The sequence below is a fragment of the Miscanthus floridulus genome, chromosome 4, assembly GCF_019320115.1.
Source record: "Miscanthus floridulus cultivar M001 chromosome 4, ASM1932011v1, whole genome shotgun sequence".
Classification (NCBI taxonomy): Eukaryota; Viridiplantae; Streptophyta; class Magnoliopsida; order Poales; family Poaceae; genus Miscanthus; species Miscanthus floridulus.
In genome coordinates, this window is record NC_089583.1 from 112,951,886 (window position 1) to 112,977,696 (window position 25,811).

Consider the following 25,811-nt stretch of genomic DNA (forward strand, 5'->3'; position numbering starts at 1 on the left):
GTTTACATGTTTTGAGCAGAGTCAAAACAGAGCACAGCAGACTGTATCCATCCAATACTGAATAATTGGCAAAACAGCACAAGCGTAAGTTTTAAGTGTTGTGTAAAATTAAGCAGTACATAACACCTGTGAAAACTAGGACACAAAATAAGTACCTCAAGTTCCATTTGCTTCTCCCAAGTTGGTCATTACAAAAAGAAGAAAACACACTACCATAGATGTTCATACTCAACAGACCATATTACCTAAAGCTATTTCATGCCAACTCTTCTTCCATATACCATGATGGAAGACAAGCAATAAAAATTGCATGTCATGAAATGTGTATTTTTTATTCACCATCCTCTGGAACACTTCCGAAATCTGTACTTTCTAATAATTTGTACTGATATGTTATGCAGTACAGACAATAAAAATTGCATGCCATGCACTTCCACTCATAAAGAAGGTGAACCTGTCATCCATGGACCATTCAGCAAGACAGAGAGGCTAAACTCTGACTGTAAACTTAAACCCACCTGGTTCCTTCATTAGTGCAGTGCCAGCAGGTACCCAAGCAGAGACAGGTGAAATATTATCTTGCATATACCTGGGATATTGCACTTGCAGATGGCCAAAATATGACAATAGCATAACATTCACAAAAACTTACCTAAAGGTCCAAAACCAGAGTTGTTAACAATTCAGCACGTGCGCTGTGGCTCATCATTTTTTCCAGCAGGTTCATAAAAGTCAAAATACCATTACAGCAGATCAGTGTTGATTATGAACACATACTACAGCAACCAAAGGAGCTGTAAGATTCAGCTCTGAGCTTTTTCATGAGCAAAATTATGGGGCACATCTCAGAAAGACCGCTAGCGGAAATTGATTCCGTGATGCCATAACTTGTGAGGTGGCATCAGGTATCTAAACTTCGAAACTATTTTGGCAGGTCCCTAGACTTAGAACAATCTGCCACTTGAGACAATTTAGTAGTTTGAGGATGAGTTTGTCTCTGCTCTTGTAAACAGAATATTATAACCCAAACGGCAGTCTGCCCGTACAAATGTAAATGATTAATTCATGATCTTCTGTCAGCTGTGCGTTGCTTTTCCACACAAGTCTTGAAGGTCACACCTGAACTCTACAAAAGGTGAGCAGTCACTAAATTTGTCCACACCATAAAAGCCAATATAGCCATGCAGGTGGCAATACCCAAACATAGGGAAAGGTTCAAGACTTCAAGTCGAATCCATCCGTATAGTTCAAATTTCATCTCAAAGCACTCCCAGATAAGTCCACATAAATAAATGAGTTCATATTAAGCACATAGAGTCATAGCATCATATGAAACCTATCAACATAGTATAGCAAAAACATGGCAGAAGCAGAAAATAGCAACTGCAGTGGTCAAATCTTTTCCAGAAATTGGTCGAATCTGTAGAACAGTTTGAATTTAGAAACATCCCAAAACTAACCATGAAACTAAAACGTTTACCATGTCAAGCTCAGGTCTGCATACAATACATAAAGAGAGGATTTGCCATCTGAAGCAAATTTGTCACCTAGAAACGAACAGGAAAACGTATAGTAAGAGAATTACACGACACCATGTGAAACTACGAGCTAAGCTGCTATAGAATACATGGAATCAGGCACACGCAGGAATACACTAAATTAGCGAGCTCTCAAACATGCAGGCACTGCAGCCCAGTGTACCAAACAGTATGTCAAACCATAATTTGCAACTAAAAAATAAAATCAAGAAAGGGATAGAATGGATTCCGAGCCAGTTATGACCGTCCGCAAAAGGATACTTATCAAATTATGATCCAAACCAGTTATGTTAGCCCAGCACATTTGAAATACAGTCGATGGTAGAAATGGCAAAATCTAAACATTAGTGCAAACATCAATGATGTAATGCACATGCATCAGTCATTCGGGTAACCCAAAAGCATGCTATTAATACTAATTCCTGAATGCCACAATTTGCTGAATCCAGCAGAACACCTTCAAAACCACGCATCCCCTGACTCAAATTTAAGAAGACCAGCAGCAGCTTTTCAATGACTAAAGTTGCAGTTCATTCATACTGAAAACTTCTTTCTTTTAATTAGCAAGTACACAGTATATGAATAATAGCTTACTACAACAGACGATACCAAATCTTACAGATAGATTCCTTGTTCCTGTCTATGGGAGGCGGCCACGGTTGAGCAGTCCAAGCGTGTGTCGCGCAGCCTCGACGAGGTCCCGGATGTTGTGGAGCGACCTCTCCTCGGCGCCGAAGATGAAGATGGCCCGGCACTCAGCCTTCTTGGCCAGCCGCGCCGCGTGCCCAAGCGGCAGCTCCGGCGAGTTGAGCGCCCGCAGGATCTGCCGGTACAGCGACAGCACCACCGGCCTGTTCCGCGCCAGATCCTCCGCCGTCGCCCAGATCAGCCCGCTGCCGCCGCCGCCCTTCGCCATTCTTCCGGCGCCGTGGTCACCTCGTCGCACTGCCAACGGTACCGACAGGGGGGGGGGGGGGGGGGGACCTGGGCCCAGGCCAAGATTTCATCTCAGGCGACTGATCCCGCAGGCCCACTCAAGGCCACGAGCTCTTTGCGCCGTCCGATTGCAACAGACGGCTGCGCTTCATTCTCGGAGCAACAAAATCGAGCAGCTGCAGCTGCAGCCGGCACCCTAAGCCCTAGGCCATTTCTTACCCTTCATCACTCCCCCGCTTTTCTCGCGAGCCACAGCAGCCGCCGCCGCAGTGAACGGCGACGCCATGACGAGGGCGCGAGGTGTGGTACCGTAGACAGCTGCTTCTGTACTCATGAACTCTCTGCTTCCTGAGTGTCTCCTCTTTCTTTTCGTCTATGGCTTTTGATGCAAAGCGCCTCTGCTTGAGGACGCCGCCCGTGGTCCAGCAGAGGCTTCATGAGTACAACAGAGAGCAGTTGTCGCCGCGTGTTGCATCAAAAGCCATAGATGACAAGAAAGAGGAGACACCCAGAAACTGAGGTTTACGAGTAGCTTTCTTATTTGGCGTATTGCTGATACCTTCTGTCAATAAATTGTTATCCATGAAAACTAAGAGGTATGTATAATCTGGCTGTTGCTCAACTGTTCACCATGTTATGCTCTAGCATATGAAAAGTGCAAGTTTCCCATGCATGTAGTCAAGCATGTTATATTGAGAATGTGCCTACAGAATGGACACTATTGGAATTTGGAAGTAGTATGAGCTAGCATTGAAATTAGTTGGTAAGTCATATGCTCAAGAATTCTGTTCAATGCCAACAAGATAACAAATTGTGTTGAAGTCAGTAGGTTTTATTTGGCCTATATTCAGTTCCAGGCTTCTTGGTTGATGCTAGCACCAGTAGTTTTGGATTACATGGAGTCTGGATGAAGGCATAGGTGATAGTGAGCTGCCTTTTAGTAGGTTCATTGGTTCGGTCAGTTGGAAATATTTCACCCGATTCACGGCAACAAATCATATAACTTGCCACTGGTTTTGGTTATACATATGCTGAAAATCTCATTAGACTTAAAATGGAGAAGCTGGAGTTGTTAGGTCAGACACCCCTCTTACTCGCGTTTTTACTCTGAGGAGCCAAAGCTCCATAGACCCACCACCTTCTGTATGTTATAGGTGTTAAAGGCCAAACCCGTCTTCAAGCACTGGAAGCATGCTTACTTTTTTAAGAAAGCGATCTTTCAGCATAATTTGAAGACATTTAGTTATTTAATCATCCACCGAATGCTGACATTTTTTTCTTCCTATCTAATAATTGGTATTTATTAGCACCGGCTTTGCTTTGTATATGTGGACATTGACCAGCAGAACTGATCTTGTTAAGTTAAACTGGATTTTTTTTTTGTCCTCTATTCAAAGCATTGCTTCATAATATTACATTCACTGCTTGTATTTTTTTCCTGGCAGATCAACCAAGCTGATTTCGAGTTGGTGAAAGTTATGCAAGAAAAGAAAAGGCTATCAGCCAAAATTGTCTATTCCCCTAGGCTGTATGTTTGTTTGTTTTAAAGTGCTACAGGCATAAAGTTCATTAGGCATTGAATGTGTTGGAATGCATAAGCTAAAAAAACTGAAAGCCATTCATACAAGCAACGCCACAGGTTCTAGAATTACTTTCCATAGTAGAACAGCAAGCCATAGTTTTCCTAACTGTCTTACTCAATGCAACTAGGACTAGCAAATATGCTGCCATCCTTTCAACTGTCGGAATGACTTTATCTCTTCACGGTTCACCATAACTATGGCTGAATTATTCATTCTAACAACAACAACGACAACAAGCCTTTTAGTCCCAAGCTCTTATGGAGATGAAACCCAAAAGAATTATTCATTCTAACAAATCATTGCAATTGTCACAGGTGCTCTATCTAAGATTGCATTCCTTTTAAAAAGTGTTCATTTTCCCCAGAATCATTAGTCACTTCTTTATGTGCTATGAGTGTATTTTTTTTATGTGCATACATTGTCAAATTGCTTGGATCAGAATTATGAGCTTCAATCAGATAATCAACTTGTGCTAGTTTCTGTAATAACTATGGATTTTATTTTCTATAGCAAAGAGGAACCTTGAGGAGAAGAAAGCAGTCCGTGATGAGTTAAAGAACTTAGAGAAGATGGCAAATCAGAAAGTCCAAGAGAAAACCAATACTCTTGAGACGTATACTAAGGTACTCTTTATGATGCGCTCTTCCTGATGCTGATTGGTGCAACAATTTCACACTTGTTGCTATAAATTTCTTGTAAACAATACAGATCATGTGCTCACAAACAGTTTCTTTCTGGTAATCTCGAGTTCCTATTTAGTTCTTCCCACAGCCTCGGATCATTCTTTTCTTACTGCAGCTGATGGGCAATTGCTCAAATGATCAAATCACAAGAACCATTTGACATTTATTATTGTTTCTTGTGAGGCCTGACCTTTCTTATTCCTGTATACTCCATTGATGTAGTTGCATGATAAGCATCTTTATTTTGCTGGTTTCTGAGAAACTAGCGAAGCATCTCTCTAAAATTTCTGCTGTACATGAAAAAGTATGATTAGCAGCAAACTTTCCTGCATGCAAGATTTTTTTCTCTTTGGCTGATTGCACACTTGAGTCAAATTGGTATAACAATGACTGTACAAATATATTATTCATGCTAGAGTGCTGGTGCTAAAGCTTCTGAGAAGGATGTTAAAGCACACAAAGAGAAGATTAGTGATCAAAATTTGGAGATAAAGGCACTTCGCACTAAAGCTGCTGAATGGCAATTTAAAGGTTAGTATCTTAGCATTGCTCAAGTATTATCAAGTCAGTTCTTAGTTCAAATATTATCACCACATTACTGTGCATGAACATCTTGCAATTAGTACTTGAGAACGAGGCCAATCTGAACGCAAAGGAGAAAGAAAATGATCAAAGAGTTGGAGAGAACAATCGGAAGATGACTGCATTGAAATCTGAAGTTGAATCGGAGCACAAGTGCCTTGAGGAGAACAACGACAACAACAACAAAGCCTTTAAGTCCCAAACAAGTTGGGGTAGGCTAGAGTTGAAACCCAGCAGAAGCAATCAAGGTTCAAGCACAAGTGCCTTGAGGAGAAACAAACAAAAATAAAGGAAAAGATTGAAAAAGGAGAAACAAACAAAAATAAAGGAAAAGATTGAAAAAGGTTGTCCTTATCCATGTTCTGCTGTTGAAATTAGAATCATTTTCGAAATTGCACAGCATGAGACATTGCGTTTATTGCTTTACATGTTACCTTTGAATTTGATCCATACGTTCGAGCCTGATTAGTAGCTGTGGGCTCTATAAATCTAGAAGGGAAAACATAGGCTATGCATCTATTACTTCATTTTCAAAGCCTGTACGCTGTTGTCATCTTTTTTATTTATTGTGCGTACCTCTTTCACAATTTCTGACATACTGTCTGCCAATCTGTGAAGAAAGCAGGGTTCTGAATTATGCTCCCAAGCTGATTGGGTTGCTGAAGCTGGAAGTAAGAAATTAGAGGAAAATCCATGAGAAGTAAATCAAGTTTGTGAGGCAGTACGGTCCTAGTAGAAGGCTATTTGATTTCCTAAAAGGATACTAGTCCATAAAGAACATGCCTATTTGATTTCCTAAAAGGAGACTAGTCCATAAAGAACATTGGTTTCCTTGAGGTTGTTTGCTGATTAACAACCTTTTTCTCCAGGCTAACATGTACTTGGATGGCGTCGATCATTCCTTCAAAGAGACTGATGAAGCTGCAGTGGTGTTGAACACTATAGGCCAGAGTGGCGCTTGATGTGTGGAGTGACCATCGGGTAATGGATCGTGGACAAATCGCATAGTAATAATCGTGCTAATGTCCCGCTTTGTGTATATATACCTCCACTGGATCGTGTGTGGTCACTTTTGCTCGTGTGTGGTCACTTTTGCTTCTCGTTTCATGTTGTTGCTCTGATCGTGTGTGGTCAGTCAAACGCCTCTGTATATGCTTTTTGCACCGCTATTTTAATTTAATCAGTACTAAATTAGCAGTGAAAATGGTTATGTTAACCGGTGATGAGGTCTGGATTTGCTTGGTTGCAATTCCAAGTCGTGGAGGACAAATCTAAAACACCACAAGGACTAGTCTCGACGATGGGCAGGCTCAACTTTAGTCACCTTATCGAGCCAGGAGTGCCTAGTTTGCATCTACTGTATTTGTATAAGAGGGTGTTTGATCCAGCTACTAAAATTTAGGAGGTGTGTCAGGAGGATGTTACATGGGGTGTTCGGATACTAATAAAAAAGTAAATTACATAATCTGTTAGTACTCTACGAGACGAAATTTTTAAGTCTAATTAATCCGTCATTAGTATATGTTTACTGTAGCAAAACATTGTCAAATCATGGACTAATTAGGCTTAAAAGATTCGTCTCGTAAAATAGTCGCAAATTATGTAATTAGTTTCGTAATTAGTCTATATTTAATACTTCATGCATGTGGCAAACATTCGATGGGACAGCTACCGCCCCTAAATGGAGGTTAGATTCTGACTTTATTTTTTTAGCTTCGCAAGAATATTTTTATATAATTCTCTAAATTGCACTGGTATCTCTTGCTAGGAATACGTATTTATTTTGTAGGATCTAATTTAATGAAAAAAAATGTTTGGTCAATAAATTAGAAGTCATCACCTCACACTCACACTCACACCATACAGGGCAAAGAAGCTCGATGAATATATGGCGCCCTGTAAGGGGCTGGACTCACCCAGTATTGAACTAAACAGCAAAAAGGAGGCAAAAATTGAAGGGGAAAAAAATCGTTACCACAGCCCTAGACTATGCTCACGATGAACTGAACGTTAAAAAAGTGGCTGAAACACAAAAGCTCACGAAGTCATAATGGATTGAGCGGTAAAATGATGGTAAAAATACAAAAGCTCACGAAGTCACAATTTATTGATCAGCAGAAAAAAAAAGGCAAAATAAAGAAACAGCTACATGAAATGAGGTGCAAAAAAGGGCTAAACTAAAAAAGGGGAAAACCAAAAATAAATTTGCAAAAATATAAGAAAGCAGCTACATGAACTGAGGGGCAAAGGCAAAAAGAAGGCAAATATAAAAATGAAATGAGGTGCAAAAAAAGGCTAAAATAAAAATGTGGGAAGATGCAAAAAAGTTTTTTGCAAAAGTATAGGATTTTTTAACACTTTTTTAAAACTATTTTCAAACCTGCCACTGTTTAATTTTTTTCCCCAAATCTAACACTTTTGGGCGCGCCTATTCGCATGGCGCGGCGAATTCAAGTTGTCGCGCTATGCATGGGGGCGCGACAGGGGTGCCAACGTGGCTACGTCCCGGCCCGCTGGTCGCTGACGTGGCAGGGCCGACGCGCCGTGCATCATGGCACGGCGGTGCCGTGCCACCCATTATGGCGCGGCACCAGCCATGGCACGGCGGTCAAAGCGGCAACAAATGGAATAATGCACTTCTGTTATGTTCTCATATGAGCCAAGTTATTTCGTCGTGTCGGTTTAATGAATAGGTCAACAGGAAGGTTAAGTGCACGAGACAATCAATACACAAGTTCAGCAATACTAACTTGTACACGTCCCAAGTTCATCGCAAGTTCGACAATACCTCTGTTCGACATAAGCTCAGCAAGTCATAACTACGACACAAGTTCATCAATACATAAGTTCAACATTACTCGACATACTACATGTCCCATCAGTATATGGGTGTCCGAATACAAGTGCATCATGTCATCCTAAAGAACTCCTACGACCCAGGAGTATATGGGTACCGCGGACGTCGCTGCCTCTTCGGACGTAAAGGCAGCATGTTAGGGGTGAACCCAACGTCGGTACGATCTCGCTGGCGGTACACTGGGCGGTAGTGCTGAGTGTAACTAGGACCCTGCAGTTACAATATAGGCATCGTTACTTACAATGTTTAAGTAATTGTGACGTATATGGCGAAGGGTTGTTTCAAGTACCTGTTTCGTCGAACTGTGTAGGAAATGGTGCATCACCAAGCTGAGACATCCCAGTCTCATCGTAGTCCTCCTCCTCCTCATCCTCGTCCTCCTCATCCTTGTCCTCCTCAACGTCGTGCTCCACAGGACCCTTGCCTGCATTACCAGGGAGTACGAACATAAGAGGTCCCAGCAGCCATCATGTTGGAGGAACCTGCTCATGTCGGCATAGTGCTCGAGCGTAAGGAACTAGACAGGTCCGGATCATAGGGCATCTCCCATGGAGTATCCACACAGCTGAGCTTCTATGCCAGCTTCTTGCAGCTCCTCCTCACTTTCTGCAAAAAAAGAAAACACAGATGAATGAGTCATGGGAACCATTTAACCACTGCCATGGCTTTGAGAATATAATGTACATCGACGAAGATGTGTAGAATGCCGTGCGGCTCCCCTCTGGTCTCGTGAAGTCGCACGGCTACTTCGTTGGACAGACTTATCAATTGTGTTGCCTGCATACACGATCGAGGTAAGTTCGTATGACTACAATTCATAAGAACACCGACCTACAATTGTATTGAAATTCAAATTTCTTACCACGTATCTCTGTAGCGGGGCTCTCTGAAGTTGTGTCTCCATCCTTGTCACCTCGTCGTATGCATTAGCGATGTCATCCTCGTCTTCGTCCTCATCAATTGGCTTGTTAGTGTAGGGGGTTGCATATGTGTGCGGGTACTCCTATGCAACCATTGGAGGTAGCGGTCGAAGTTGCGTTGGTCGTGCGGCGGTTTCTCGGCGATCAGGACCCTTTGCCTATTCTTCCAGTTGTGGATGTACCCCGCGTGCGTCACGGCCCAATTCTTCTCCTTGTACCTGTTCATTCGATCGTACCTACAAGTTTAACGTAAGTTAGTGGTTGTATGTATGCACATGACTGCTAAATCATTATGCTATAGTCGTCGCACCCGTGCAACTTTCTATTGATTGTGTACAGCGGTGGTGGGCATGGCTGCAATCTTTCAAACTGCCTATACACCCTTATAGGGTAGTGCATCTCGACCATGTGGAAGAAAATTAGTGGCCCGTTAAAAAGCCACTCGTCCGACTCTTCCTCAGTGCGAGGACTCAGGTACCCTCTCTAGCTCGAATCTGGACCAAGGACACCAATTCACCTGAAAGTTAGGTAACTACAGTTAGGTTTTGGAAATAATAAAAAGCAACAACACTGACTAGCAGTATCAAAGTGGTCGTTACCTAGTGTTGTGTTAGGACGTCTAGCGTGTCGAGTACTGCCTGTACCGCCGCTTCGGGTTCCCTCTAACTACCTTCGCTTCTTGCCAGACGTACAGAGCTATCGGTCCTACGTCCACGTGATTCCATGCCTGCATTGAATAGGATAATCTGTCACAAGTGCGGCATCAAGTTTGAGAAAAATAAAAAATCGATGCACTTACAGGTAAAACCGTGAACAACGGGCCTCCCGACTGGCCATCGCTCCCAACACCAAACCTATAGTAGGTGGGAGCAACATCCTAGGTTGGCACCTCCTATACTACGTCGGCAGACAACGAAGAGCTGATGATAGATCCATGCTAGGACCATGTTGTCCCAGCTGTACGCTCCTATATTCTCCCATGGCTGGCTCAGTATGTTGAGGAAGGCCCAGCTGATGGTGTTACCCGACGCGTCGGAGAACAGGAAGGCGCCTAAGAAGTGCCACAGCCACACCCAAGCATATCTCTCGATCTCCTGCTCTAGAGCGTCTGGGTGCAGCCGCGCCCTGAAGTTTTCTGTTATCCACACCGAACTGACACCGGATGTTTTCCTGAAATTTTTGAAGGACAATTACATGAGAGCTGAGGGAACAAAAATAAACATTAAATTAGACAAAGACAATACGCATCATAAAATTTATGTACTACACCCTCCATTTAAATAGCAAAATAATTTGCAGAATATGTAGATCAACGACAGACTTAGACCATAACATATATTTGTGATATAAGAGACCAACCAAAGACTTGCATGTGCTAGTGTCAAAATGGTAAATGTTTGGAACATAGAAATTCTTACTTTGCTCTCTTAGCATCCTCGTCCTCGGGTGGTCTTCTGCCACAGAACTGCTCCACCAAGTTCATCCAGTGATCGTTATCAAGGATCTCAGTCACTGAAAGACCCCTCAACCGTAGACACAGAATCATCTTCATGTCCTGCATTGTGATAGTCATCTCGTCGCAAGAAAGGTGAAAGGTGTGGGTCTCTGGCCTCCACCTGTGGGTTTTTAATTCAATACAATAAGTTTTTTTAATTCAAACAATGAGACAAATCAATGCTTTGTACTTCACCAAACGTGTATCAAATCATACCTATCGATAGCAGCAGTGAGAAGTGCACGGTCGAGGATTGGTAGCCCAGTGTTGAAGACTCGGACGATCTCAAGGAAGCCGGCATGCTATATGTACGGTCGGTATCGCTTGTCCTAGCAGTGCGGCTGGTGCGTGCGTAGTCTAAGAGGTAGCAAGTCCTCCTAAAGCTCCGACAGGTGCTTGGCTCGATGGTCCTCGTCGTAGTGCACCTCAAGAATGGGGTACTGCAGATGACGATCCTTCATCATGGTTCAAATTTCAAATGGATGTGTTAGAACAGACATTAAGAGTACTATACTAACTACACCTATGCCAACTAACTATACTAACTAATCTAATATTAATACTTATACGAACAATTCTAACTAACTATACTAACTAACTACACTAAACACACTAATATTAATACCTATACTTACTATACTAAGTAACTTTACTAACTATACTGCAAAACTATACATAACTTATATTTACTCACTTCACTAAATATCTTTGCTAACTAATTATATAAATCTCTATCCAGTCAAACTAAATTTGAATCCAAACCCTAGCAAAAAAATTGACAGAGATGCAGAAGAGCGTTACCTCGACAAAGATTATGGGTCACCACAATCCACCAATGGAAAGGAGATGACCGGCGGCGACAATAGCCGGTCGGCAGCGACCTACTTCTGGAAGGCGGCGGCAATGGCCGGTCGGCCGGCGGCAATCCCCCCTTCTGGAGGACGACGATGGGTAGTGCAGCAATGTCCTTCACGGCTCGAGACAGTGCGGAGAGATGGAGGGGCGGCGACGAGGACGGGCGGTGCGCGGCAGTGGGAGATGGAAGGGTGGCGGCGACAGTAAGGGAGGCAACGAGACAGGGAGAGATGGAGATGGAGTGAGGGAGGACGGGCACACGACAGCGGCCGCGGCGGGGGCGCGGCGGCCGGGGTCACGGTGGGTGGGTGCGTCGGGCGGGGCGCGTCGGGCGCGGGCGCGCTGGGCGTGGTGTGGCGGCGGCGCGGTGGGCGGGAGACACTGAGACAGAGACAGACAGGAAGGGAACCATGGCTGCCTGTATAAGGGGTCTGCCGCGTCGCGATGCGTGGCGCGGGAGACCCGCCACGCCGTGACGGATGGCGCGTCAGACCTGCCACGTCAGCGGTCGCCGCGGTCGTTGACCGTCCCATGCCGCGCCGCCATGCATGGTGCGACAGCGTGAATTTGCCGCGCCATGCAAACAGGCGCGTCCAAAAGCGTTACTTTTGAAGAAAAAAAAGCAATGTTAGAATTAAAAATAGTTTTAAAAAGTGTTAAAAATAAAAATAAATTCAAAGTATAAGAAAGCAGCTACATGAACTGAGGGGCAAAGGCAAAAAAGAAAGCAAATATAAAAATTATTTGCTTTATTATTTGAAATAATGAGCTAGAAGGAGTGTTTGCATGTTTGGAATGGAGGAACCAAAAATTTCGGTTAGAACTACCACGTGAACGTGAGAAGTGGGGTATGGTAACGACATATTTTTTTCTATTATAACAAACAGGAAAGTAGGCCTTAGACCAATGATCCTAAGCATCTGAACAACAGCAGTACCGAGGAATGACCTAGAGCTCTTTTGTTTATCTCATCTCTGCTCTTTTCGTCTCGGTCTTAGCCCTTGTTTAGTTTCGGCACTATGCAAAAAGAAGATTCTCCGTTACATCAAACTTGCGGTACATGTATGAAATACTAAAAGTAGACGAAATTAAAAACTAATTACACAGTTTGATTTTACTTTACGAGACGAACATTTTGAGTATAATTAGTCAATGGTTGGACAATTATTACCAAATACAAACGAGATGCTACAGTAAAGAATCTGGCACTATGCAAACTTTACCCATCTAAATTCCGGCCAACTAAACACGCCCTTACACGAAATCAGAGCTCAGACTAGAAGTATTTTTTCCTACGTTTTGCCTAGGGGACCGAACCTTCCTTGGAATTGGAACGAGCGTTCCTCCATTCCAAACACTAGCGTCTGGAGCTCATCTGTCTGGCCGTGGAGCTGCAACCAAACGGCCCATGGCGGCATGCCACATTACCGACGTCAACTCCGCGGCGTCATTGGACTTGGACTTCTCCAGCTTGGCTTGGCATGTCAGAATGGCTAAGAAAATTAGCACCTGGACTAACATCATTTCTTGTCAAGAGGATATAACCACCTTTCTTCTCTCAAGATATGATGTAACGCCAGCTAAGTGAAAAAAACAATATACGTGCCTTGTCTGAAAACAGAATAAAAAGAACAAAGGAATATGTTCTATACCCTAATAAGCTCAAGCAAAGTTTTTATTTGCTCCATTTAGCACGGCCGATCAGATGCAGCTTGGAAAAAGAGATCTGCAGCATCGTGCGAGAGATGCAAGTACGCAGCACCCTCATTTACCCTCTGCCACTTCCTTGTCGAAGAAATCGCCCATCAGGTCGTCTTGGCCATTGTACCGCGGCTTGTTAGCTTCATAGCTTGCCCCGCCGCCATAAAACTCTCCCGTGCTGCTGCTGCCACTGTAGCCACCACCAGTCACATTTCCAGCGAAGTTGTTGCCACCAAAACGTCCACCACTAAAGTCGCTACCAAATTCTCCTGAGGTTCCACCACTGGAACTTCCTGTATTGTAGTTGGCTGCACTGTAGTTGCCTGCACCATATGGGTTGGGAGAAGAATTGTACCCACCAGTGTTTCCATCAGAACTGCCAGTGGTATTATACCTTCCACTGCTGCTGTATCCGCTGCTCAAGTTGTTAGCATAACCACCACTGGCAGCTCCATCGCCGTAACCATCATTGCCGGAATATCCACCACCTGAAGCATTGTTGTAGTTGCCACCATAGCCACTGCCAGATCCAACACCGTAACGACCATTCCCAGCATAACCCCCAGAACTATATCCACCACCACCAACCCCAGAACTATATCCACCGCCACCGCCACCGCCATACCCACCAGTAGGATATCCACTGCCACCACCAGAACCGAAACCACCACCTCCGCGTATCCCACCAGCGCGGTCATTGGCATGGTCCACCCTTATACTTCGTCCTTGAAGCTCCTGTATAAGATCAAATAGTTTCAATGCTTTGCAAACAGGCAGATTATTTATGTTTCAGGAAACAAAATGTTTATTAGAGACCAGTATCTACAACTTCGAAGCAAAAATAACTTTCCAAATCACTTGCGGTATGAAAATGAGAAATAGCATTGTCTTTTGCAAATTCCAGGGCGAGGGTCTGTTTCGGGAGAGTTCAAACTCATGTATTCTTGCAGGATCTTGAACTTGTAAGCTAAAACAAATTGGTATAAGACTTTTTTTAGTCTAAATTGGAAACAACACAGCTCACCGAGAAACCCCTAATCTACCTCCAACTCCAGCTCCAAGAATTCTTGGAAAGCAGCTGCTCTCCCAAACAGGCCCAATCATTTTAAGCCAAACTTAAAATCATAGGCATGAATTAACTCTGTAGAAGCAATTCAAGTATTTGAAAAAAACGATTTATCTAATTCCCTGCTTGGAAGACAGCTATTCACGTGCCTGAACCTTGATTGCTTCTACTGGGAATCAACTCTAGCCTACCCCAACTTGTTTGGGACTTAAAGGCTTTGTTGTTGTTGTTGTTGTTGTTGTATCTAATTCGCTGCTCTGGTTTGCAACTCTTTTAGTGCTTCGGTCCACCAACTGGATTGTTGCATCATACACTAAGGACAAAAAACCTAACATTCATTGCAATAATATATTTCAATCCATACTCAAATCCAGCAAAAAGGGTCTGTGACTTTCCTAAGAATATTTTGGTCGAGACCATTATTTGTATATATGCCACCATATCAATCAGTGCTTTCAACAAGGAAAAATAAATAGCCCAACATTTTTCCTGGCTGCAAAATAATGGTTAATGGTTGCTTATTTCTTTGAGTGTTAGCCTAAAATATTTCTCTTAGAGTTTTAGTTTGCATGAAGTGGAGATAAATTGAACAGAGTTTGGACTTGGGAATTGTTCCTATGTAACAAGCGATGTGAAACTTGGTATTCAGACAATCAGTTTGGAATTACCATTGGAAGTGAGACAATTCAAAGATGATATAGAATAAAACAATAGACACAAATGACATACCTTGCCATCCATGGAAGTCATTGCAGCTGAGGCTTCTTCAGTGGATGTATAAGTTATAAAACCAAAGCCCTTTGATCTCCCTGATTCCCGATCAGTTATGATCCGAGCTGAATGCAAACCAAGAATAGAAAAGTGTTAGACACCGATAAAAATGCCCAAGAAAAGAATACAGGTCAAAATAAAATGGAAAAATAACCTTCAAGTACACTCCCATACGCAGAAAAGGCATTCTTCAGAGTCGTTTCATCTGTGGCATATGAAAGTCCTACAAGCAGGTTCATTAGAAACAGAATTAGATACTGAAACAGCATAGAAGAAAAGAAAGAATATCTTATAATAACCAGAAGGTACCATAGGAGAATAAAATCGATCTGAACATACCTCCGACAAAAAGCTTTGAAGACATGCATCTTACTGGCTGAAGCAGTGGAGAGCTAGTGGACACTGAAGTTCTCCTAAGCGCATTTCTGATTCTACTGACAAAAGCCATCCCTCAAATTGCACAGTAGAAGCCAACCACAGGCACTGAAGGAATAACAGACTGTTCAGTGGTCAGACACAAAACTACTATCAACTCAAGAAAGAGAAAAAAACAGATTATTGTGCCTACTCTATGCATCTGTATCAGGGACAACACCACAATTAGGTCTCATTCCAGGACCTCAAGGACAATACCACCACAATTAGGTCTCATTCCAGGACCTAGACACAACTTTAACCCCTCACACACAGAGAGGCACAAAAAGAAATCCATTGATACTACATCGCAATATCTATAGAATTCGCAAAATCTTGAGAATCGCGGAACCTGAACTCAAACCGATGCTCTTACTCATACAGCTAACACGCTATACGGACAGGCAACCAAAACAATCCATACTCCAAGAGCCCTCAACCAAGCACCGAAAATTGAAGGAACCAGGCCCGGAGCGCACGCCTCGAATCAACGCAACTCCGCGGCAGTTACGAAGTTGTTATTACTCTCGCGGCTACGATCCCAAAGACCGGGGCAAGAAATTTGTTACCTGTGCAGTAGGGCCCCGTGATCAATTGCCGTCGCCACCTCAGGCTGTACAGAGCGGCGGCTTCCCAGTCGCCTCCCTAAACCCTACCGGAATGGCCTCCCGGGTTTAAAGTCGGGTCGGGGAAACGAACACCTATCGGTCCGGGCCACATCAGGCCCATGAGCACGATGGAACCAGCTGGATCGGCCCATTATGCACAGTGACCTGTGGCCCAACTCCACACGCGTCTCTTTTTTTTCAAAAAAAAGGAAAAAAGAAAAGAAAAGAAAAGAGCAGCCCGTTCTTCATTTCAATCAAAGCTCTCAAAGGTTAACCGCGATTAGGCAGGTCTGGTTACGTGAGCCAAAAAAAAAAACATCAGTGATCAGGAGCAGAGAAAGATGAACTCCACTGCACTGCACTGCTGGAGCGGATAAATATGCCTTGGGAACCGGAAAGGCGAGGCTTTTGCACCTCCCTCCGTTGGCGCCTACTCCGTACTCTGCTCGCCACCACTTTGGCGTTTCTCTCGTCTTGTTTATTTCAGAGAGGAAGAGGACACACAGCCACAGCCCGATTCGGCCAAGATTTTCCTCCCAACCGCAGTCCGCAGTGCGTCACGAGCAGCAGCGATCTCTTCCTTTGGCTTGGCGGCGGCCTTATCTTACTCGGCCGTCACCAGCGACAAAAACGCGCGACCTAACTCCAAACCGGCCCACGAATCACGATCCGTCTCGTTACGAATTCCAGAGCAACGAATCATGAAGCGTCACGGAAGAAAGCAGAAAGTAGCGAAGGACCGAAGCTCATAGTGCCATGCCACGGTCGAAGAAAACATTAGTACGCGTTTATAGCGTGCAAGCATGCACGAAATCTGAGACTTTGACTCGTGTCCTCTGCTGCCGCAGCGAAGCGAAGGATCAGCGACTGGTTTGGCAGAGGACGCCGGTCTCCGCGCGCCTGCGGTCCGGCGGGCCGTGATCGAGCGGATGGAAGTGGAACGGAGCGAGCCCACCGTTTTTTTCGTCCACAACGGTAGCATAACACGCAACAACCAAAACCAGCAGCAACCAGCAAACTGTTCGCTTGTTCAGAACTTATCAATCAATCAATAATATTTTTCTCTCACAACAAATTAGCACCACGCTTAAAATCAACCAAAAGAACGTGCTGAGAGACGAGCCGGCGGGCGGCGGGGCGGGGCGCTCGCGCACGCGTACGCGTACGCCACCACCCACTAGTGACACGGCCCAACCCACTAGCGCGGGTGGTGGCATCGCGCATGCAGCCGTCCAGTCGCTTTGACCGCGGCCCGGCGGCACGTTGACGGCTGCGGGTCCCGGGCAGCCGACGGGGCGAGCGTCGGGCCAACCGAACGGGGATCCTTTTCTCACCGTCGCGGACGCGACGCTGACAGCGGTCCCCGTGGTCCCGACCTCGGCGCGGACACGAGTCGCTTTCGGAATAACGAACCCCCGCCGCGGAAAGCAACGGGAGGGAGCGGGCCAGCGCGCGGGGGGTGGGGGCGACCGACCGAACGGCACCGGGCGCGAGGCGTACCCGCGTCCCGCCGAGCGCGGGGAGGCCGCGGGATCGGGCACGGACGGCGGGGATGCTGTGGGTGGGGGAGGAGCCGGGTGGGTTTGGGCCCGCGGTGTGAAAGGCGGCACTGGAAAGCAGAGGCCGCCGAGGGTGCGGGACGGGGGTGGTGGATGGATGGATTGGAGCGGGGCGGGGCTGGGCTGGGCGGGGAAAAAGCGAAGCGTGGGGGGCCTTTTCGCCTTCCACACCGCCTTTTCGCGAAATTGCACGCGGACGCGCCGCGCTGGTGCTCTGCCCCCGAGTGTTTTCCACAGTGGGGTTTTGCGGCCGCCCACGTTGTCTTGCTCCTATTCTCAGGAACGACCCTCACCCATGGACCATGGTTCCCTTCCCTACAGCTAAGTTCAGCTAAGCGTCCTGTTCGTTTGTGTTGGTTTGACTTATAAGCCATGGTTGAAAGTACTCTTGGCTGGTTTGGTGTGAGAAAAAAATATTATTCGTTGGCTGACAAGTCATGGCTTATAAGCCAAATACGACCGAGCGAACTGGCTGAAGAAATGCAGGCGTATTAGAGTGAGTGGTAACATATTATTGTCACATGTATATAGTGCTAGTACCTTGGTAGCTGCTTGCATGTGCTTGCTCGCATTTCCAAATCAAGTAATGTGCTGCTACCTTGTCTATCTCTACTATTTTTTTTCTAGCAAAATAATCATTCTAGCAAAGAAGAAACATAACAACAGTTGCATATGTCGTTGAGGTTAATTTCACGAACGAATTAGGAGAGTTTAGGGGCTATTAGCTCCTTGATACACTTGGTAGTTGAGCAAAGTAGGGTCCAATTTTACGCACATCTCTAGTGATCGTGCGACGAAACTAAGGGTCCGTTTGGCATGATTTTGACTCTGTCGGCAGCTTCTGCAGAGAAGATTGAGGACTCCTATCAAACACTATAGGGGGAGGAGTCGTTTTCTAATGGATAGTATATAAGCCGGACCAGTTTTAGACCATCAATCGGTCCGGAGGAACATTTGAGGAAGAACACTGCCAAATGGGTCCTAAGATACATCTATTTTTGCTTTGCAAGAGAATTAAGTACAAATACGTCATAGTATAATGCACACAACGAATAACCTCTTCCACTGCCCCCAAAATCTCCATCAAATAGATTATTTCTCTTTGATGTTATGGTTGCATAGTCATATACCATCTCTTCCTTATCTTCCAACTGACATTTGCATTTTTTTATGACCACATCCCTTATTGACACCTGGGATAGAATTGACTGTTCCATTTCTTTACACTATATTTAAGTACAATATGATCTTCTTTACTATTTGGTCCTTGCCAAATTTATCAAGCCGCTTATCAATTAACACATACGGAGTACGTGATATACTTGACAACTATCTACAATGGTACTAATTTTCTCATTTTAGAGATTATCTATGCACACATCTTTTTTCCTAGGCAACACGGGAGGTATGACAGACATCAACAAACTGGGTATTAGTTAGTTAACACTAGAGCAACTATCAACCGCAAACATTTTATGTTTTAACTTTAAGACAACCTAATTTTAGTTATTCACCATTATCTCCGAATCTTAAAGTGCCTAGTGCCTATAATTGACATGACATTCACTTTTTCACCTACATGCCTCATGTAGAAATTCTAGGAAAATTTTTTCATATCTAACCAATAAGCCCACTTTGTATTATTAGAGACGAAATATGTTATCGGCAATCAGCCTAATAAGCTCACTTTGTGTTACACGTCCCAATGCTATTATAGTGCGTGTAATTTGAGGGTGGCCGGAGGTGTTCGCCGTAAACCCCACTGTGCGGGATGCATCGCAGCCGCTGGGTCACATGCTCCAGCCTCCAAGCTTCCAAACCAAGCAACCCCCACCCCCACCACCTCCATCCGAGGGCGCAAAGCGCAAAACCCCACCCACCCCGAGGTCCCCTCCGCAAAAGATCCACGCGTGCCCCGTCCCTCTCGCCGCCGGCCGCCGCCGCCACACTCTTACTACACTCCACCGCGGGCCAAGCACTCCGCCAGTCCCCCACTGTCCCGCCTCAATGCGACGGCGGCCCCCGCCGCCGCCGCCGCCACCGACTCCGCCCATGGCCGCTCGAACCCTGCTGCTGCTCGTGCTGCTCTTGCTGCTGCTCGGTGACGCCACCTCGGCTTCCGTCAGCGGCGAGCGCGAGGCGTTGTTGAAGTTCAAGGCGGCCGTGACGGCTGACCCGGGCGGGCTGCTGCGGGACTGGGCTCCGGCGTCCAAAGACCACTGCCGCTGGCCGGGCGTGTCGTGCGGCGCGGCCGGGGAGGTGGTCGCGCTCAACGTCACCTCCTCGCCCGGGCGCGCGCTCGCGGGCGCGCTGTCCCCGGCCGTCGCGGCGCTGCGGGAGCTCCGCGTTCTCGCGCTCCCGTCCCACGCGCTCTCGGGCCTGCTCCCGCCCGCGATCTGGACGCTGCGCCGCCTCCGCGTGCTCGACCTCTCCGGCAACCGCCTCCAGGGCGGGATCCCCGCGGTGCTCGCCTGCGTCGCCCTCCAGACGTTGGACCTTGCCTACAACCAGCTCAACGGCTCCGTGCCCGCCGCCCTTGGCGCGCTCCCTGTGCTGCGGCGCCTGTCACTTGCCTCCAACCGCTTCGGTGGCGCCATCCCTGACGAGCTCGGTGGCGCCGGTTGCCGCAATCTGCAGTTCCTCGACGTCTCTGGGAACATGCTCGTCGGTGGCATCCCCCGGAGCCTGGGGAACTGTACCGAGCTGCAGGCGCTGTTACTGTCCTCCAACAATCTGGATGACATCATCCCGCCGGAGATTGGTCACCTCAAGAACCTGCGTGCTTTGGATGTGTCCAGGAACAGTTTGAGTGGGCCTGTGCCAGCGGAGCTTGGTGGTTGCATTCAGCTGTCAGTGCTTGTGTTGTCCAATCCTTATGCGTCGCCTGGTGGTTCTGATTCTTCTGACTACGGTGAGCCTGATGACTTCAACTACTTCCAAGGAGGGATTCCGGATGCTATCGCTACGCTGCCGAAGCTGAGGATGTTGTGGGCGCCAAGGGCCACATTGGAGGGAGAGCTGCCGGGTAATTGGAGTTCTTGCCAGAGCCTGGAGATGATGAATTTGGGGGAGAATCTGTTCTCCGGCGGGATTCCCAAGGGGCTGGTGGAATGTGAGAACATGAAGTTCCTGAATTTGAGCATGAACAAGTTTACAGGTTCAGTTGATCCTTCACTTCCAGTGCCTTGCATGGACGTGTTTGATGTCACTGGAAACCAGCTGTCGGGCTCGATTCCAGTATTTATCTCAAAAAAGAATTGTCTTTCATCCCAGCCTCCATTGGATGATTTGGTGTCAGAGTATTCTTCTTTCTTCACATATCAAGCGCTTGCTGGCTTTATGTCATCCTCATCACCATTGGGTGTGCGTTTGACAAGCTACCATAGTTTTTCCAGGAACAATTTTACTGGTGCAGTTACATCCTTGCCTCTTGCTACTGAAAAGTTGGGGATGCAGGGGTCCTATGCATTCTTGGCTGATGGGAATCATCTTGGTGGTCAGCTTCAGCCTAGTCTATTTAACAAGTGCAACAGCTCAAGGGGCTTCGTCGTGGAAGTCAGTAACAACTTGATAAGTGAAGCTATTCCTGCAGACATTGGCTCGCTGTGCAGTTCTCTCGTTGTTCTTGGTATTGCTGGTAATCAGCTTTCAGGTATGATACCATCAAGTATTGGGGAGTTAAGTTACCTTATCAGCTTGGATTTGAGTAGGAATCGCCTCGGTGGTGTAATTCCTACTTCTGTGAAGAACTTGTCACATTTACAGCGCCTCTCTTTGGCTCAGAACCGTCTGAATGGCACCATTCCAGCCGATATTAATCAGTTGCACGCTCTCAAGGTTTTGGACCTGTCATCCAACCTCCTCACAGGGGTGATCCCTGGTGCCCTTGCTGACTTGAGAAATCTCACTGCTCTACTCCTTAATAACAATAACCTTACTGGGAAGATTCCTTCAGGATTTGCTAACTCAGCATCTCTTACCACGTTTAATGTGTCATTCAACAATTTGTCTGGTCCAGTGCCAACAAATGGTAATACAGTTAGATGTGACAGCGTTATTGGGAATCCTTTACTGCAATCTTGTCATGTGTACACTTTGGCTGTGCCATCAGCTGCTCAGCAGGGTCGAGGCTTGAATTTGAATGACAACAATGATACAGCACCTTCAGACTCGCAAAATGAAGGAGCGAACAATTCATTTAATGCAATTGAGATTGCTTCAATAACTTCTGCAACAGCCATCGTTTCTGTCCTCCTTGCGCTGATCGTGCTCTTCATATACACAAGGAAGTGTGCTCCCCGGATGTCAGCTCGGTCTTCTGGAAGGAGAGAAGTTACATTCTTCCAAGATATTGGTGTCCCAATCACTTATGAGACTGTTGTTCGAGCCACTGGAAGTTTCAATGCAAGCAATTGCATTGGAAGTGGAGGCTTTGGAGCCACTTACAAGGCTGAAATTGCACCTGGAGTGTTGGTAGCTATTAAGAGGCTCTCTGTCGGGAGATTTCAGGGAGCCCAACAGTTTGATGCTGAGATAAAAACCCTAGGGAGATTAAGACATCCAAATCTTGTTACCTTGGTAGGTTACCATCTTGGCGAGTCTGAAATGTTTCTCATATATAACTACTTGTCTGGAGGAAACCTTGAGAGGTTTATACAGGAGAGATCAAAGAGACCGGTAGACTGGAAAATGCTGCACAAGATTGCATTGGACGTTGCCAAAGCACTTGCTTATTTGCATGATACCTGTGTTCCTCGTATCCTTCACCGGGACGTGAAGCCGAGCAATATTTTGTTGGACACTAACAATACTGCTTATCTCTCGGACTTTGGACTGGCAAGACTCTTGGGAAATTCAGAAACACATGCAACCACTGGTGTAGCTGGAACATTTGGATATGTTGCTCCAGAATATGCTATGACTTGTCGTGTTTCAGATAAAGCTGATGTGTATAGCTATGGTGTTGTCCTGATGGAGCTAATCTCAGACAAGAAGGCCTTGGACCCGTCATTTTCTCCTTATGGTAATGGGTTCAACATAGTTGCTTGGGCTTGCATGCTGCTTCGTCAAGGCCGTGCCAGGGAATTCTTTATTGATGGTCTGTGGGATGTTGGCCCACATGACGACTTGATAGAAACATTGCATTTAGCAGTGATGTGCACTGTTGATTCACTCTCTATACGGCCAACTATGAAGCAGGTCGTTCAGCGATTAAAGCAGCTACAGCCTCCAATTCGTGAACATCGATAGAGATGAATAATTTTACATATTCTACATGTAGGAGAAGGTAAAGATAGCTGTGACCTGCGCCCTTGATGATTTTTTTTTTTCTAATCATCTGTTTGACTAGATTTTATCCTGTAGATGGCAGCTTTGTGTAATATAGTTTTCTTCTGAATCTCTCACTAGTCACTAATGTATCTGCTGATAAGAAGTGCAGGTGTAAATTAACTGTCTTAATGCCAAAGATTTCAGTTAAGATTATCTGACTGTATTCTTCTATCATTTCCTTAGCATTTAGTGTATATATATACACCCATGGGCCCATACCTATGTTGCCAGCATGAACTAGGGTGCTCGACGTTGCCATAAGCTCCTGACCTTCCACATGCTGACATATTGCCACAATGTCCCTTGAGAGGTCTTCTACAGTTTTATGGTTTATGTTTCCGAAATCTGAATTATTTACCTGTTGTCTAGGTTCTATTTTGAATTTTTATGTGAAGATCAAAGTTCTCATGAGTAATGATTCTAGCAAGGAGAGAGCATGAATATAGCCAAACAGGGAATCCTGGAAACCTCATTGTTTTTGGCATTGCCATAATCTTACTGCTGCTACTTATTTGCATGGTCATACAAAAGAGTAATAGTTGTTACCCTTAATCTGCTGAACCATCAAATGAAAAGAAAAAACACAGCATCTACCATCTATATGATTTATTTCTGAAGAAGCCGAAGGGTTCTCAGTCTCACTTCCCTTTTCAACGCTGGTATGCATTGCATCTCTTATAGTGTCTACTTAATACTGCTCATTCAGGCATATACGTTAAGTCAGGCTTTCAGTTTGTACTATGTAAATGTCAAATTGTAGACTGTTTCTGTGCCTGCTCATCTGCAACATTTATATACAGAATGCTGTGCAGTGCTTTGCTATGTGTGTGCAACGTGTACAAATTCATTAGTTTGTTGTGCGTGCCTATATGCATTGACCAATGTATACGTTTATTGTCACACACACACTGCACAGGACAATAGTCAATAGGCCGCTGTGGGTATGCACGCTAATCGTGTGAAGATGGGATCACATACTGACATACTGGTCTGTTAGCACGATGAACGACGGATGAGAGTGTTAATTGATACTGTTCCAATCAAGCAATATATGGCCGCCGCCACCACCACAACAACAGCAAAACTTTTAAGTCTCAAACAAGTTGGGATAGGCTAGAGTTAAAACCCAGCCCAAGCAATAAGGTTCAGACACGTGAATAGCTGTTTTCCAAGCACTTGGGTATATTACATCCTTTCAAGTCTCCTTTTATTGCATCTTCCCAAGTCAACTTCGGTCTTTCTCTACCTCTATTCACGTTACTAATTTCACTACGCACCGGTGCCTCTGGAGGTCTCCGTTGGACATATGTCCAAACTATCTCAACCGGTGTTGGACAAGCTTTTCTTGAATTGATGTTACCTCTAATATATCACGTATATGGCCACCGGGAAAAAAAATAAAAGAATTGTCTCTACTCTGAAAACAACTCCAGAACTACGATCTGAATGACTGAATCAAAGAACCCAGCTACCAAGACAGTAACTTTGCTATACTCCAACCTTGCGAGTTGCGAATCACAATCAGTCTTTCTTCTTGGCGGTCCACTCCTGGAACCGGCGGAGGCTCGTCGGGAAGTCGGTGAAGAGGCCATCGACGCCGACGTCGTTGATCCAGTAGTCGTACTCGGCGTAGGGGTCCTGCCGGAAGTTGAAGTGCAGGAACTCGTTCTCGTTGCGGTACGTGTAGGGGTGCACCTGGAGCCCCCGCGCGTGCGCCATGGCGACGAGGTCCGACGGCGTGGCCAGCAGATTGCCCTTGGTCGGCGGCACCACCGTGTCCTTCCACAGCCCGATGCCCACCACGTACCTCTTCATGTAGTCCAAGTACTCGCCAGACGTGATCTCGTCGTACGGCTGGTTGGTGTCCTCGGTCCGCACGGTCACGTCGTCGATGAGGAAGACGAGCGGCGAGTCCGTCAGGGCGGCGACGCGGACCAGCGACGTCGGCGCGAAGGACTGGAGGAAGACCGGCTTGGCGCGCCACGCCGGCGACATGTACTTGCCGCCGTACCCGTACTTCTTGAGCGTCGCGACGAACTTATCCTCGAACTTCTTCCCGTCCGCCCACCGCACCTGCTTGTTCATGAACACGGGGTTCTTCATCTCCGGGTAGATTCCGACCACCCTCTTGGCGTTCAGCGCGATGTCGATGAACTCGTCGAACGTGATGATCGGCGAGACGCCTGCGGCAACGAAATAATCACGTATGTTGCTGTTTGTACAGGTCAAACGAACTAGCTAATATAATATTGGCGCGCCGCCGTCGGGTCTCGCCGGCCGGGACGCCGGATCGACTTGCTCGCCGTTGTGGGAGTTGTCACGGAAGTCCCATCGCTGCTTCGCCCTCAGCGTCTTGAGCTCCGCCAGGGTGAAATCAGCTGCGCAACAGTTAGCTTCGTTTTATCCACTAGCTAGATGGATCGACAATGAGATGGAACTGAAACTACCGATCGACTGAATGCATGCAACGGGCGGCGTACTGTCCACGTACTGATGAAGTATCCGGTGACGTTGGCCCACAGCACCTCGAGGGTGCGCCGGCGGCCGGCGAACTCCAGGTGGTCGGCGACATCGGTGGACGGTGGTGTCGTCAAGAGTGGTGTCGTGGAAGCAGACGAGGTGTCCGTCCTTGGTGGCCTCGATGTCCGCCTCGATGAAGTCGGCGCCCTCGTCAATGGCGCGCACGTACGCCGCTGCCGTCTCCTCGGAGAGCTCCCCGTTGGAGCCCCGGTGCGCGATGTTGAAGGGGCGTGACGTCTGCAGCGGTGCCCTGTCCTCCCACGCGCCGCCATCCCCGACCAGAGGCCGGGCCGCGACGCCGCCCGCGCTCACCGCCATTGCCACCAACACCATACGGAGGGACGCCATATCCGCCGCTGCGATCGCCGGCTTCGGATTGAGGAGGTGGACTG

At 46.3% G+C, this 25,811-nt stretch overlaps 4 protein-coding genes and 1 pseudogene across 16 annotated transcripts; 2 read left to right on the plus strand and 3 right to left on the minus strand.

Annotated features, from left to right (window-relative positions):
* Positions 1–708: 708 nt before the first annotated feature.
* Positions 709–2,574, minus strand: LOC136550364 (uncharacterized). Its single transcript, XM_066541910.1, has 2 exons — positions 2,158–2,574; positions 709–1,126 (listed from the first exon to the last, which is right to left on the minus strand). The coding sequence occupies exon 1, from the start codon at positions 2,452–2,454 to the stop codon at positions 2,179–2,181; it is 276 nt and encodes a 91-aa protein (XP_066398007.1). The 5' UTR covers positions 2,455–2,574; the 3' UTR covers positions 709–1,126; positions 2,158–2,178.
* A 186-nt stretch (positions 2,575–2,760) lies between these two features.
* LOC136552672 (kinetochore protein NUF2 homolog) lies at positions 2,761–6,503 on the plus strand. Of its 11 annotated transcripts, XR_010782861.1 has the most exons (7): positions 2,761–4,002; positions 4,568–4,679; positions 4,990–5,044; positions 5,157–5,271; positions 5,364–5,666; positions 5,941–6,043; positions 6,192–6,503. XR_010782861.1 is itself a non-coding variant. In XM_066544232.1 (6 exons), exons 3-6 carry the CDS (start codon positions 4,627–4,629, stop codon positions 5,609–5,611), a joined length of 471 nt encoding a protein of 156 aa, XP_066400329.1. In that variant the 5' UTR covers positions 2,761–3,070; positions 3,920–4,002; positions 4,568–4,626; the 3' UTR covers positions 5,612–6,503. The 11 variants fall into 11 exon arrangements, 6 of the variants coding, with proteins under 6 accessions (XP_066400329.1, XP_066400334.1, XP_066400330.1 ...); XR_010782858.1 differs by having other exon boundaries at positions 5,364–6,043; XR_010782860.1 differs by having other exon boundaries at positions 5,364–5,993.
* A 6,469-nt stretch (positions 6,504–12,972) lies between these two features.
* LOC136552673 (glycine-rich RNA-binding protein 10-like) lies at positions 12,973–16,091 on the minus strand. Of its 3 annotated transcripts, none has more exons than XM_066544239.1 (5): positions 15,971–16,091; positions 15,327–15,470; positions 15,142–15,210; positions 14,946–15,052; positions 12,973–13,885 (listed from the first exon to the last, which is right to left on the minus strand). In XM_066544239.1, the coding sequence occupies exons 2-5, from the start codon at positions 15,433–15,435 to the stop codon at positions 13,214–13,216; spliced, it is 957 nt and encodes a 318-aa protein (XP_066400336.1). In that variant the 5' UTR covers positions 15,436–15,470; positions 15,971–16,091; the 3' UTR covers positions 12,973–13,213. The 3 variants fall into 3 exon arrangements, with proteins under 3 accessions (XP_066400336.1, XP_066400337.1, XP_066400338.1); XM_066544240.1 differs by having other exon boundaries at positions 15,327–15,486; positions 15,971–16,088; XM_066544241.1 differs by lacking the exon at positions 15,971–16,091 and adding an exon at positions 15,556–15,957.
* Positions 16,092–19,455: 3,364 nt separating this feature from the next.
* LOC136552674 (LRR receptor-like serine/threonine-protein kinase RPK2) lies at positions 19,456–23,067 on the plus strand. The gene has a single exon (XM_066544243.1). The coding sequence runs from the start codon at positions 19,576–19,578 to the stop codon at positions 22,816–22,818; it is 3,243 nt and encodes a 1,080-aa protein (XP_066400340.1). The 5' UTR covers positions 19,456–19,575; the 3' UTR covers positions 22,819–23,067.
* Positions 23,068–24,420: 1,353 nt separating this feature from the next.
* On the minus strand, positions 24,421–25,776 carry LOC136552675 (glycerophosphodiester phosphodiesterase GDPD6-like; annotated as a pseudogene).
* Between the last annotated feature and the right edge of the window lie 35 nt (positions 25,777–25,811).

Excerpts from the sequence above, each read along its gene's own strand:
- LOC136550364 (XM_066541910.1), bottom strand. The coding sequence starts at position 2,454 with ATGGCGAAGGGCGGCGGCGGCAGCGGGCTGATCTGGGCGACGGCGGAG.
- LOC136552672 (XM_066544237.1), top strand. The coding sequence starts at position 4,627 with ATGGCAAATCAGAAAGTCCAAGAGAAAACCAATACTCTTGAGACGTAT. Across the intron at positions 4,680-4,989 it reads ACTCTTGAGACGTATACTAA|GGTTTCTGAGAAACTAGCGA; the intron begins GGTACTCTTTAT and ends CTTTATTTTGCT. Across the intron at positions 5,045-5,156 it reads TTTCTGCTGTACATGAAAAA|AGTGCTGGTGCTAAAGCTTC; the intron begins GTATGATTAGCA and ends TATTCATGCTAG.
- LOC136552673 (XM_066544239.1), bottom strand. The coding sequence starts at position 15,435 with ATGGCTTTTGTCAGTAGAATCAGAAATGCGCTTAGGAGAACTTCAGTG. Across the intron at positions 15,211-15,326 it reads TTCAAAGCTTTTTGTCGGAG|GACTTTCATATGCCACAGAT; the intron begins GTATGTTCAGAT and ends ACCTGCTTGTAG. Across the intron at positions 13,886-14,945 it reads TGACTTCCATGGATGGCAAG|GAGCTTCAAGGACGAAGTAT; the intron begins GTATGTCATTTG and ends GATCTTATACAG.
- LOC136552674 (XM_066544243.1), top strand. The coding sequence starts at position 19,576 with ATGCGACGGCGGCCCCCGCCGCCGCCGCCGCCACCGACTCCGCCCATG.